At 38.0% G+C, this 13,642-nt stretch overlaps 1 protein-coding gene across 13 annotated transcripts in view; it reads right to left on the bottom strand.

The window, feature by feature from the left end:
- Positions 1-13,642, bottom strand: part of LOC117419891 (calcium-dependent secretion activator 2-like) — a 159,095-nt gene that overhangs the window by 21,056 nt on the left and 124,397 nt on the right. For 4 of the 13 annotated variants that reach the window (XM_058986045.1, XM_058986050.1, XM_058986051.1 and 1 more), the window contains 8 exons: positions 12,151-12,180; positions 10,397-10,552; positions 9,940-10,087; positions 9,371-9,385; positions 7,774-7,848; positions 6,136-6,219; positions 6,002-6,034; positions 3,766-3,873 (listed from right to left, as the gene is read on the bottom strand). In XM_058986045.1, the coding sequence (XP_058842028.1) occupies positions 3,766-3,873; positions 6,002-6,034; positions 6,136-6,219; positions 7,774-7,848; positions 9,371-9,385; positions 9,940-10,087; positions 10,397-10,552; positions 12,151-12,180 (649 nt within the window). The remainder of the gene's footprint in view (positions 1-3,765; positions 3,874-6,001; positions 6,035-6,135; positions 6,220-7,773; positions 7,849-9,370; positions 9,386-9,939; positions 10,088-10,396; positions 10,553-12,150; positions 12,181-13,642) is intronic. The other 9 variants (XM_058986047.1, XM_058986052.1, XM_058986056.1 and 6 more) reach the window with 4 other exon arrangements.

Below are 13,642 nucleotides of genomic sequence, written 5' to 3'. Positions count from 1 at the left end.
AATCATCCAACACCCCCCCCCCCCCCCCCCCCCCCCCCGGCACCTTTTTCAAACCACTTTAAACACTGCTTCAGAGGAATGTTGTAATTTATTTGCAGGTTAGCATACAATATAGGGTGTAGTGTGTATTAAATTTGCTCTATAATGACATTTATCTTCAGGCCATTGCTTTTTAAAATCCATTACAATATTAGACAATATGAGTGTAAGAGCAGTGTAATGTAGCCACATATTTATACCAGGGAGGTAGGTTCGGGGAACTGTCCTTGTAAACACCAAAATAAATTAAAAACTCAAGTCACTGGGTTCACTATTTTGATGGTACTTTAAAGACTTTACAATAACTTTGTAGATGAATAACTTCTACATTTTTGCAAATGTTGTCTTATGGTTTTGAGAGAGTTATGAACGATAGGTTAACCCCGGTTCCCTGAAAGAGAAGACAACAACAATACTTTTGGGATATGCCTGCAACAAGTCAGGTATTAACTGAGCATTTTATGTCAAAGCTGCCGAGAGGCCCCTCCGGGGAGTTATGTCCTCGGTCCTGCCTACCAAGGGATTAAGTAGTCACTCCGTGGAGACCATGATCTCTTTTGCATCAAACCCGCAAATGTGAGTGATGCGATCTCGGATGGTTCGTTGGTCATCTTCTCTTTCATGGAACCAGGGTTACATCCGTAGCCTATTGTTCCCTTTCAATTTGAAGACGACCAACAACAATACTTTTGGGAAAGTATATCAAAGCCATCGCGAGGGAGTGTGAGCGGACAGCAGATGAAGGACGTCTCGCTACTACTGAACTAATTTCTGTGGTGTGAGCGTGCAACCTCAAGGACCCTTGTGCCTAATGAAGGCATAGACGGATCTACCACATTGAGTCAGTAGAACCAGCTAGCCGCAGTACAGATGTCAGTCAATGAGGCACCTCTAAAGAGGGCCCATGATGTAGCCACTCCTCTAGTCGAACGTGCGGCAACGGTGTCTGAGGTGCAATTGCGCCAGTATTGCAGTTGGTGTTGGGAGAAGGGGTGGGTCTGAGACCGCAAGCCTTCAGGGGCCCTGCTGGGGCTGCTGAGGCTGTGGTGGAGCCTGTCTAGGAGGCTGCCTTGTGGACGGCCCCGAGTATTGGCTGCCGCGGAAGCCTGCAGGCGATGCCTCAGGTCAGTGGGGATTGGGACTGTCCGGGTAACCGTGGTTACGGGCGGACACCAGCACCTCATCCTGTCCTATACCAGAGCACTGGAAGGGAGCATTGCAGCGCCTGTCATGATGCCTCCCGCTTCCTGTGGGAGCGTTGCAGGATCTCCTCCACCACTGGCCCGAAAGTATGGCCAGGGGAGATAGGCGTGTCCAAGAGGGCTGATTTGTCCACATCCAGAACCCTGGCCTGAGAAAGTAAAGCTGTCTACGCGCCACTACAAGCCCTATCAGGCTTCTTGGAAGCCTGAAATCTGGAGCAGCGTACCTGACACTAGGCGCAGGGAGAGGCGCCGACGACAGGATGCCATCCAAGTAGGCCGTTAGGAGACCTGCTATGTTGGCCAAGTGTGTTACCTGCACTTCAGCTGCGTAAGCCTTCTTAAGGTGGGACTCTGTGATCCTGCATTGGCCATTAGGGCATACAGGATCCTTGGACAGACCTCCTACTGGAGGGTCTCGCACCAGGGCTGCTATGGTGGAATCCACCAGCGGAAACTGCGCTAGTCCCAGCGCCCCTGCGCCTTCCAAGAAGGACAGCGGGCCTGCATGCTTGGAAACGCACGGCACCGAGGCCGGTCGATGCCAGGAAGATTGAACCTCCTCTAGAATATACAGGAATACTGGAAAAGGCTGGGGGTGTGGAGCACTGCCTACAGACAGTATAAGCCTGGCCCGTGAGTAGTCATGTATAAGTAGGTCTGTTGCACGGCTACAGACCTATACAAAAAAGGAGAGAGACAGAAAAGAGAGGTATAAAAAATAACACACAAAGCAGAGCTGAAGGGTAGAGTAAACCATTTTTTTTTTTTTTTAGGCTGCACACACCAAGTAGGAGGACAAGGTACACCCAGCGGCGTCGACTCGACAGCCGGTATGGCAGCGCCGGGCCCCGGTGGAGGAAGAGATTCTCTTTTCTCTCTCTCTTATTTTTTTTTTTAGTTGCAAAAGCAGAGGAAAAAACACAAACAGCAGATGTTGTAGGTTAGAAAGCAGCCTACAATCAGTGAGCAATGTAGGCTGTTGCAAATGGCAAACGCTGTTGCAGCAGCAAAGGTCATTCAAAATGATCTAGACAGAATTCAGAATTGGGCAGAAACATGGCAAATGAAATTTAATAGAGAAAAGTGTAAAGTATTGCATGCAGGCAATAAAAATGTGCATTATAAATATCATATGGGAGATACTGAAACTGAAGAAGGGAACTATGAAAAAGACCTAGGAGTTTATGTTGACTCAGAAATGTCTTCATCTAGACAATGTGGGGAAGCTATAAAAAAGGCCAACAAGATGCTCGGATATATTGTGAGAAGTGTTGAATTTAAATCAAGGGAAGTAATGTTAAAACTCTACAATGCATTAGTAAGACCTCACCTAGAATATTGTGTTCAGTTCTGGTCACCTCGTTACAAAAAGGATATTGCTGTTCTAGAAAGAGTGCAAAGAAGAGCAACCAGAATTATCCCGGGTTTAAAAGGCATGTCGTATGCAGACAGGCTAAAAGAACTGAATCTATTCAGTCTTGAACAAAGAAGACTACGCGGCGATCTGATTTAAACATTCAAAATCCTAAAAGGTATAGACAATGTCAACCCAGGGAACTTCTTTGACCTGAAAAAAGAAACAAGGACCAGGGGTCACAAATGGAGATTAGATAAAGGGGCATTCAGAACAGAAAATAGGAGGCACTTTTTTACACAGAGAATTGTGAGGGTCTGGAACCAACTCCCCAGTAATGTTGTTGAAGCTGACACCCTGGGATCCTTCAAGAAGCTGCTTGATGAGATTCTGGGATCAATAAGCTACTAACAACCAAACGAGCAAGATGGGCTGAATGGCCTCCTCTCGTTTGTAAACTTTCTTATGTTCTTATGTTCTTAATAAGAAGAGTAGTTTTTTTTATATATATATAAACAGCACACAGTTGTGCAACGTTTGCTTAGTCCTCAGACGCCGAGTTATCGATTCCAGGTAGTGGCAAGTCAACTTCCAGCAATTTCTTGCCGTGGAATTACAGAAAGCTCGAAGTGAGAGCTCTTTTTACAAGATACAATCACGCGACTGGAGAGGTTAGTTATACCTACCCGATTGTGAGGTGACTACTTAATCCCTCGGTAGGCGGGACCGAGGACGTCACTCCCCGGAGGGGCCTATCGGTAGCTTTGACATAAAATGTTCAGTAAATACCTGACCTGTGGCAGGCATATCCCAAAAGTATTGTTGTTAGTCACTTCGAATTGTAAGGGAACTAGAAGTTATAAGCCATCCAAAATAATTATTTAAGCCTAGAAAATTGTGTTGTGTTGTCTGAAAGTTAGTAACTTATTTTGTTTAATAGCTTTATTTCTGCTTAAAACTTAGATTTATACAAAAGAAAATAAGCATGCTGGACGGGTAGTTAAAGAAGTACAGAGTACTTGTGACATGCAGTGAGTGTGGCAGAGACAGTGTTAACACTCAGTGAGCATGCTTCACAATACATCTCAAAATGCAACTTATCCCTCCCTTCTAGTCCTTTCTAAATCATTATTTCAGCATGCCTTGCAAGGGTAGTTGGTCACTTACATCAAATAATTTTTCTATATACATATCCTCAATGACCTTGTCTCTGAGAATATCCTGGTTCTGTCGTACAAACGTTATGTAAGTGTCTGCCAGATCCATCCCTGGATTCTGAAAGAAAGATAATACATACATTAATGGCTACCTTGTAAGACAACACAAAGTAACACATACGTTAACACTCATTTTAGAAATGCCAGCAAACACATTTCAGTGTTTTAAAAGTAATTTGATGAAAAAACAGGTATTGGCTATTACCATTGCAGAAACCTGATTTTGGTCGTTCTGCATTGGTAGAAAGTTTGGTCATGAGCATAGCAAATGCAAGACACTACTCTTAGCAGGATATGTGTAATTGCTATTAATGGGGACGTGGCTTATAATAGATTACTAAAGTATCAAGGCAAGACAAAAATATACATGATTTACTGATACATATTATTTTGCAAAACTACTGTTAAGGTAAATTAGTTACCATAGAAAAGTATAACTAAAGGGTTACCGGTAAGTAAATTAAGCTAAAGCAGCAAAGGTGGCACAATGTACCAAGCTGTACCATGTTTCCCCTAACTCCCCTCCCCCACTGCCTGTCTACCTGTCGCAGGCACAAAGCCATATGGGAATTTCACACCTTTCTCGTGCAGCCTCTAATGTGAGACTGTGGCTAATTATTAGTGGAATATACACAACTTAGAGGAACAATCGCAACAGCTGGTGACAGTTTCCAATTAGTGTTATAGTTATTTTAAACTATATTCACTCTCCATTATATGTACTCAGGGTAATTATCTGCAATGAAATGCTAAAAGTTATCTATAATTGGAGAAATCCCAACTTGCACTGGATAATTGGTAACACTTTATATTAAGGTGCTGGTTATTAATGTTTTATAAAAATATAATATATGCTTAATAACTGTGTTAAAGAGTGTTAAAAAAGCATTATAGACAGTTTATAACCATGCAATAGCCATAGATGGAACTACATTATAACTAGGGGTCTACCTAAATCGTGATTTTGTGGAAATCGTGAAATTGAGGGGTCACCGCGAAATTCACCTCTTTTAGGGGCCAATGCATAGCGGACAAGTACGGAGAACAAAAAAAAAAGAAACCTCGTTTAAATGAACTGCTGCACAACGTAAGCAACGCAAACTACATATCTGCCTTCTTTAGACAGTCTTTTTTTTATTCCTTCTCCGTCCTGTGTGCATTGCACTTAGGCAAAAAAAAACAAAAAAACTCCTTAGACAAATAACATTTACAAAAAAAATCTCCAAAAGCGGTTAGCATTCTTGTTTACTGCTCAAATGACAACAATGTTTTAATCAGCCTATCGGTGTCAGTTGAAGGACTATAATAACAAACCATTACATTTGTGCAAGGCAACCCAAAGTGCAATCTAGTATAGAGATACAAATGGAGTTACCGGACTTCAGTAATGGTCATGCGTATTGTTCTTTTTGGCTAGGGGTAACCACGGGGATTCAAGAGACTAAAGTTAAAGAACGGTATAAAAACAAACTGGATTCCGTTTCTGTGCCGACATCAGCAGCTCATCAAAACTGGTAAACCTGTAGGGTTAAATAAGGGTGTAGTCTAGCGGATTAACTTGAAGTTAATTACCAGTTAACCTGGACAGATAAACATGTTGTGTAAAAAGAAATGAAAAAGAAATAAATCCTTGATAATTATATACTACAAATACTATCGCTTCCTGCTGTTACTCCTAATCTCACAGGTGCAGCTTTTAAAAGTTGGGCTGTTCTGGTACTGTAGGTGGGTCCTTTTCCTGAGCTGTTTTTCAGCAACAAGCTTGAGAATAGAATAAGTAGCTTAACCTTTTGTGAGGGGGTCACAAATATGTTCACGGTGAGACAGAACACTGTCACGGTGCTTTCATTACTTGTTTTTTTTAACAAGCCTATAATGCAATACAACCTGGAAGCTCACCTGCACCAGTTGAGAATACTTAAGCTGACATACGCGTTTTCCTGATAATTATTATTATTATTTTTAAATCAATTTTTATTTCTATTTTAAAAAACAACAACTCCAAATCCCCCCCGTCCCCTCCCCTCCCCTCCCCTCCCTTTACAGCAGGGCAAACCTTTTACATTTCAGTCCACTAAGCTGCACCACATTATTCTCAAGTACAGCTTACACATAGTTAAACTGAGTCCCTGGTTTATAACCCTACTTCACAACCTAGTTTTAAATGCCAAGGAGGTCATACTTACAGGAACATCAACATATTTTGCAGCTGCCTTCACCTGGAAAACAAAAAGATAAAGAACTAGCAATAATACCACTACATGTGGAGTTTAAAATTCTACTTTAAAAATGGTGGTTCAAGAACACATTTAACACTTACAGTAAAAGAAAGAATGGAAGAAAATAATGTTCCTTCATCATATCTTGATAGTTTGGCTAGTACTCCTTCCAATACTGCAACAAACTAGAGTAAAACATATTTATTAATAAGATTTATTTCATATATCACATATAAGCAATAAAGCCAAACAGATTACCTTATAGTGGCTACTAAAAAATATAAGGTGAACAAAAGTGAAGCTAAATATCTACTTCCAAAGTCTTTAAAACATGAACTGATTTAGTTAATCAGTTAAAAACATGAACTGATTTAGTTAATCAGTTAAAAACATGAACTGATTTAGTTAATCAGTTAAAAACATGAACTGATTTAATATTTAACCTTAATTGCCACAAACTGTATTTCACAGTTTTTCCCAAAGGTGTGAGCCGGATAACAATGTATCAGGGTATTCTAGTTTCAGTATAGAATATACTGGTATGAAACCACTTTCTGTCCTAACTCACTTTTCAATACTGGCACAGTACCGATACAGTTGCAATATAACTGTCCACATTCATGTATGTTTAAACCGTGTTCGGGTTCTGAACTCGTTTCCATGACGACCGCTGTCATAGCTGTTAGAAATGGATCTGTTGTTATGTAATACAGCACGTTTTGTCGTCCTGTCCATGTACAGTATTTTGTTTTGGTGTTCAATCAGTATTAAGAGACGCGAAAGGATGAGACGAACAAAAAGACGAAAACAATTCGCCGTCTTTAAAAGCATGAGGTTGCGAAGACAAAAGGCTTGCATCACGGCTTTGGGAATGCATGTTTTTTTGTTTGCTTTTTGATATTCCCTCACTAGGGATTTTATTTTAGAGTGGCACTGTCCTGCTGTATGCTTTACCTCATAGTCATCATCACTAATTTTGTGAAGATTATTTTGTCACTTATTTTGGCATTTTTTGGTGTAGCCATGATAAAGGGTCTGCTCACCATAAAATGTAAAACTGTTTAAAGTATTTAAGCTGTAAAGCAAGACGTGTGCGTGCTTCAGAATATTGACTTAACTGTATTGATACTGTGTCGGTTTACTTGTCCACACTTAAGCTGTTCTGAATCATACTGAAACATTCCTGGTACGAAACCTACTCTTTTTTGAGTTTCGTACTGATACAGTTACAGTATATTGGTATGACACAGATAAGAACTCCAGTCTGGACTGACGTTTCGGAATTGTTTCGGTACGGTTCCGCAACAATACTGGTATGAAAATGCTAGTGTGAACAGGGCATAAGTTACATTCATTTCAGGGTGAACCACTAGTCTGTTTGCCTCATATTGTTATCCAATATCTGACTCTGGCTTTTTTTTTTTTTTTTTTTTTTGCAGCAAGCATGTCTGTTATTGTTTCCTTACTCTCAGTGGGGAAACTACTAGAGGAAATGTGACATATACATAGAAGCACCCAGAGCTTTAACTTTCACAATGTCAACAAGTCAGTTATGCTCAACACTTTTACAACATTGAATGTCGCAATGTTTTATCCAGCTTCGAGAAAAAGTCTTTTGCATACACATGGCAAAATGTATTTAAAATATTAAACAGTATAGGGCACTGTACATTTTCACTCAAACATGACAGAATGCAGCATGGCAGCACATATATAAGGGGAGTGGGGTTTGCCAATACCTTTGAAACCAACAAGGAAATCATTTCTTTAAAGGCTTCTTCAATTAAGTCATCTGTTTTCGAATGGTACTGTTGCTAAAAAAATGAAAAATAAAAAAGGGTTTTAAGACTCATAATTCAGTGATATTTCTGTTTAGGCAGAGACTGGCAAAAGCTGCAAAATACTCTATGCCTTGAAGAATTGTTATTATGAACACCACAGACCTGAAACCCTGAACACAATCCACCCACCCAATTCATTTTACATTCACTGCTGAAAATCTTCCCATGTACACTGTTGCGTTAAGCAGCTACAAGCCTATTATTGGAATGAATTGAATTCCCGGTCTCATTCAGACGAAGGAATCTGAAGGATACTCTTTGTCTTCCAAACAATTATGACGGCCATGTATTTTTCTAAGACAGGTCCAGCTGGGAGGACGAAAGACTTGCACAAGATTCAATTAATGCAACATTTAAATGTCTGATCATTCTTATTCACAAGTTATTTGTAGAAAGATTGAAATCTAGTTTCAGGCAACAAAGACAGCTGATCTGTCACAAATTAAAAGGTGCTTGTTGGTCACGTATGATTAAAGTAACGCTGTATTGTTTTTTTTTTTTTTTGTTTTTTTTTTGTAACTACTGGAAGATTTTAATAGTCTGTGGTGAATAGGTGGCAATAAAAATAACCCTTCCTTTGACATTGTTTGTCTGGTTGCAAGCTTCCAATAGCCACTTTTAAGTAAATATGTAAGTAAATATATATAATGGCTGTAGTATGCAAAGGCAATTGTTATGTTAGATAAAGGCGATTTTTCCTGGGTAAATGTAAATGAACACAAGTGTCCATCTTTGCAGAGGTATTTTGTTAAGATACAATGAATTCACCTCAATGAAACAACACTAAACAATAGACAAGTGGATATATGATGAAGGCAGCGTCTTTCTTTTACAGTTTTGGTGTTCAAGCTATTCAACTATTAAACATAATACAAATTCAATATTATTTCCTTGCTGCATCGCTGAAAGTTTGTTCTGACAGCCATCTTAGTATTACACAAAGAAGATGAGGCGATGAACTGCTATTGAAAAGCCATTCAATGTGTTCACATGATGAAGCACGACTTTGTGTTCTAATGAATGAAATAAGGAAATAAAGCGAACAGCAAGTTACCATCAAAAAGGTAACTTGCTGTTCATTAGTGTGTGTTTAAACACTGTTTAAACACTAATTCAATTGATGCTCTTTATTTGTTCCACAACATCCCGCAGCATGAATTATAGGAGCTGATATGCAGATATAAAACTAATTAAATGTATAATTTAGATAACAAATAACATTTAGTATTTAGTTATTATATATGACATCTTTTTTATAGCAAGTGAGAAACAATCTTACCAGCAGCAGAAGGTGGAAGTCGAAATAATTTTGAATTTATAATTTAGAAAATTTTATGAGTTATAACTACATGTATATTTGTTTTCATATGCTAACAAGCACTGATAATTGTTATAACTATTACACATTCTACTTTGACCTGAACAGACTGTATACATGTCTGGTCAAAACTATTCCCCTTTTTGTCCTGGATCTAATGAAATAAAAGACACTTACCCATTGTTTACCAAACTGGATGCAAATAATGGTGGACAGGAATGGCAAAAACAAGACAGAAGATGGGTAGAAGAACATTATAAGCAGTAATGAGGGCAAAATAAACAGAATCTCGAAAAATATCACATTAGCACAAATATACAGGGAAAAAGCAAGTGATGATGATCAGTGACTACAACGAGGCTTATTACACTCAAGGAAAGGTCTCTTATTTCCAATGTGGTGACAGGTTTAGCAGCTTTAACAAGAGTAATATTTTTAAATTAATATTTTAAAAGAAAACAGAGGTCATAAATGGCAAATATTACATTACTGGTATTTATTCACTAGTATAAACTTTAAAAAAAAAATTATCAGAAAACCACATTAGCAGAGAAAAAACAACTGTTATATACCACATCAATGCACCATATCTCATATGGTAAACTTACTTTCTAATCACTCTGTATGTATGTATGTATGTATGTGTATAGATACTGAAGATAATCTGAACTGAACATATTTTTGCATTGATATCATTACTAAACAAAATACAAAATAACAAAATAAAATAAAGTGTAATTGCACACCTCTTGTCCTGCATCTAAAACACAGAGCTTGGTGCACTGCTTCTTGGCATCCATTAGCACATTAAACATGGTACAAACAGAAGGAGAGATTCTGTAATCCGTTGATTTGTTGGCCTTCTGCATCTTGGCATCAAAAGCTATTCTTGTTCTGCTTAACAAAACAAACACCATTCAATCATTTTCAAAAAGTATGACCATGGAGAATTTTAAACAATGTTTTTGAAAAATCTTTAAGTATGAATGAAAGATGCAGACATATATCGTGTATATATATATATATATATATATATATATATATATATATAGAGAGAGAGAGAGAGAGAGAGAGAGAGAGAGAGAGAGAGAGAGAGAGAGAGAGAGAGAGAGAGATAGAGAGAGAGAGAGAGAGAGAGAGAGAGAGAGAGAGAGAGAGATAGAGAGAGAGAGAGAGAGAGAGAGAGAGAGTATATTGTCTGACCTTTTAACAGAGGCCTCCACCATGTCACTGGCCATCAGTTTGAGCCTTTGCTCTAAATGTTGGGCAAATTCAGGCTCGGGCCAGTGCAAGTCACAGACAAACATCTGCAGTGCATCCAGCTTCCAGAACAGGTCTTCTGATGTAGTTGATCCATTGCTAAAAATACAATAAAATAAATAATCATACATTCTTTAAAGTTGCATATTTTCATAAATATATCGTACAATCCTGCTAAAGTCACATATCTTCAGACAAATGAATGATCTAGAATCTCTCACACAGTAACATACAATACTACCACAAAAACAACAGCAACACTGTGCAACGTAACCAACAAAACAATAATTATGCAATGTAACAGATGTCATAGATGTCTTCATCATTTAATTGTTCACAATTTACTGTTTTTTTCCTCATTTTAAGTATCATAGTATGCTGCATGTTATCTCTCTGAACATATGCCTTCACTTCCGCAGACAGCCTGATCTTGTTTAAGGTTGGGTTGTTGAAGCTTCTCTGCTGACCCTACTCCTCCTTAACATGCCTTGAGATAGCGGAGGTGTAAAAGCAGATGGCTGCCCACTTTTGCATCACGTCTGAAGCAAGAATCCTCAATCAGCATGGCTCCGTGACACATGCTTCTTACAGAGTCAAAACACTCAGGCTAACATTCATTAAGAGGGAGGCAGGGAAACACCAGTACCATTTGTGAGTAATAACCAATATGGCATTTTACATTTCTCCCTGTGCTATCCGACCACCTGAAACTCAAAAGGTTATTTTCTCTTGCATACAGACAATCACTCCTCCGAAGTATTTTTTTTATTCAGGGATAAACAACATTTTAAAGGATAACTTACAAGCTGTATTATTATTTATCTAGATTCAATGAAAATGATGTGGATTTAATTATGTGGATACACATATATACAGCACAAAAGAGATGGACCTCCCAGCCTACTTTATAAAAAATGCATTGTGTGGGTTAAAAATGCTCTGAGCTGCACATTTAACAAAATGTACAGCAAAACGCAAATAGAAACTAAAAAAGGCCTGTCTTTAAAAGACTGTTATGTTCTCCAATGTAACATAATAAAAATAGTTTGGACACATACAAACAGACAAGTTACTTGAAACATTAAGTATGTAAGCGTTTAAAAAAAGAAAACCTTATCTCTTATTAACATTACCATTGTCATTTTTGTACTTTAAAAATTGGGATATGAAGGTGTTTCAAGACAGCGATTTACAGTATACAATATCTTGTTCTCAACAATCCAATAATTTTCACAAGCAATAAATTTTGTCTTTGTCAAATACTGCATATTTACCGTACACTGGCACCTGACTATCCAAAAATATTTTAAAATCAGATGTCGTAGACAGAGGTCTGTTGAACTCCCCTGTGTATAACTGATTGTCTTTGAATCTAATTGTTTTGGTTTTTTTATGCTTGCACAAAATTGGATCAGGATCAATGTGAAGAAAAGTTAATACCTTTACTGTAGTTTTTGCATTTTCACATTGCTTTGCGATGGCTTTAGAAGAATTTCAAACTTATATAAAATATCAGGGAGTGTAAAAAGATGTATCAATATTATTTACATTTGGTGAAATACACATCTACACACAAGGTGTTGTAAATATATATTGATTGTATATTGATTGTTTTTTTTAATATTGATAACTGACTAGACAACATACCGAAAACATTTTTTTTTTTTTTTTTTTTTATGAACAAAAGTTGTACTTACAACAAATCAGCTAAACGCATTCCACACAATCTAAAAGGTTAAAAATGAAATAATCACAAGCAGAAATAGGAGAAAACAGCAATGGGCAATATTCCCAAAACTTCAAGGACTGTTAATTAGTGTTTATGAAAAAAGTGCTTTGAAAAATGAGAATAAACCACTTCTAAAACAGCTGAATACATTCATGAACTGGAAACTTGATTTAATTAGTCCTTAACAAAAAATGCTTTTGGAATAGGGCCCAGTACTTGTAGCACTAAAAGCTGTATTCAAGCTGTTCCACGTAATACTTCATATAAAAAAATAAAAAATGTTTGAATTAAAATCCTATGACAGAATAGCTGGGCAGATCGCATTATTCAAAATTTTGCCAAGTTGCTAAAAAGTTAGAGCTTGGTTTAAGGAAAGTAATTGCTCAAAGTCAGTTGTTTAATTTAGTAAATTAAATAAAGTAAAGTTATTGATCTTGACATTCAATTATAGTAAACACATCACATATGATCAATACTAATGTCATCTTTACATATAACAACTTTATTAGGACCTGGATGGGCCACTGTTTGTACTGATCACACCCTGGTACAATGGGCCCTATTTAGCAACGTTCACAAACCCCCAAGGCAATCACAAAACACTTTTGCGAACAGTTAGAGCACCAGAATCAGGCAGACGTGTGGGAAAACAGACTTTGTCCACATATGTGATTTAACAAAAGTGTTTTAGTCCCCACCCAGCAAGTCAGCGTTAGCGCTGGACATGGGCTGAACTTTAGCGGCATGTCCTCATTTACATACAAATGTAGCGATTTAGCACACCATCAACAGTGTTAGCGCTTGCGTTTCAATTGACATGTGAAAACTAGGTCTAAACTGTGCGCAAATTACATGGTCGACTATAAATGAAGATGAAACTACCAGGGAAGCAGGCAAAGAAAAGAGAGAGAAAAAAAGAGAAATAAAATAAATATGTGATTTTGAAACAATTGTAAGTCGCCCTGGATAAGGGCGTCTGCTAAGAAATTATTAATAATAATAATAATAATAATAATAATAATAATAATAATAATAATAATAATAATAGCTACGTGGCCAGACAAAGAGAGGGAGTCATCTGTCTTTTCTGAGCCTGTTGTGACACACAATGTATGTAACAATTTCGCCTCAACAGACAAACAATCACTGACATCTGCCAACTGCTTCATGCTGACCTGGAAGGAGACGTGCGGAGAGCACACTGTTTGCCTGTAGCACTAAGGTACGCGCACCAACACAGAATAGGCACTTCTACGTAAAATATAAGGGGACCTATTCTGTCAATGTGCAAGTAGTGTGTGATCTGTGATGCAAACAAGTACATCACAAATCTATATGCAAACTATCGCTGCTCCGCTCATGACTTGTTAAACCTCGCTAATTTGCAGGTGGCAGCTGCGTTTCAGCAGGATGACACAGTCTGAGCGGTGACTATTGACACCATTGTTCAACCCCATGAC

The sequence above is a fragment of the Acipenser ruthenus genome, chromosome 14 (assembly GCF_902713425.1).
Source record: "Acipenser ruthenus chromosome 14, fAciRut3.2 maternal haplotype, whole genome shotgun sequence".
In the NCBI taxonomy this organism is placed as follows: domain Eukaryota; kingdom Metazoa; phylum Chordata; class Actinopteri; order Acipenseriformes; family Acipenseridae; genus Acipenser; species Acipenser ruthenus.
Note: the sequence above shows the minus strand (reverse complement) of the source record. Positions and strands in the feature narration are given on the sequence as shown.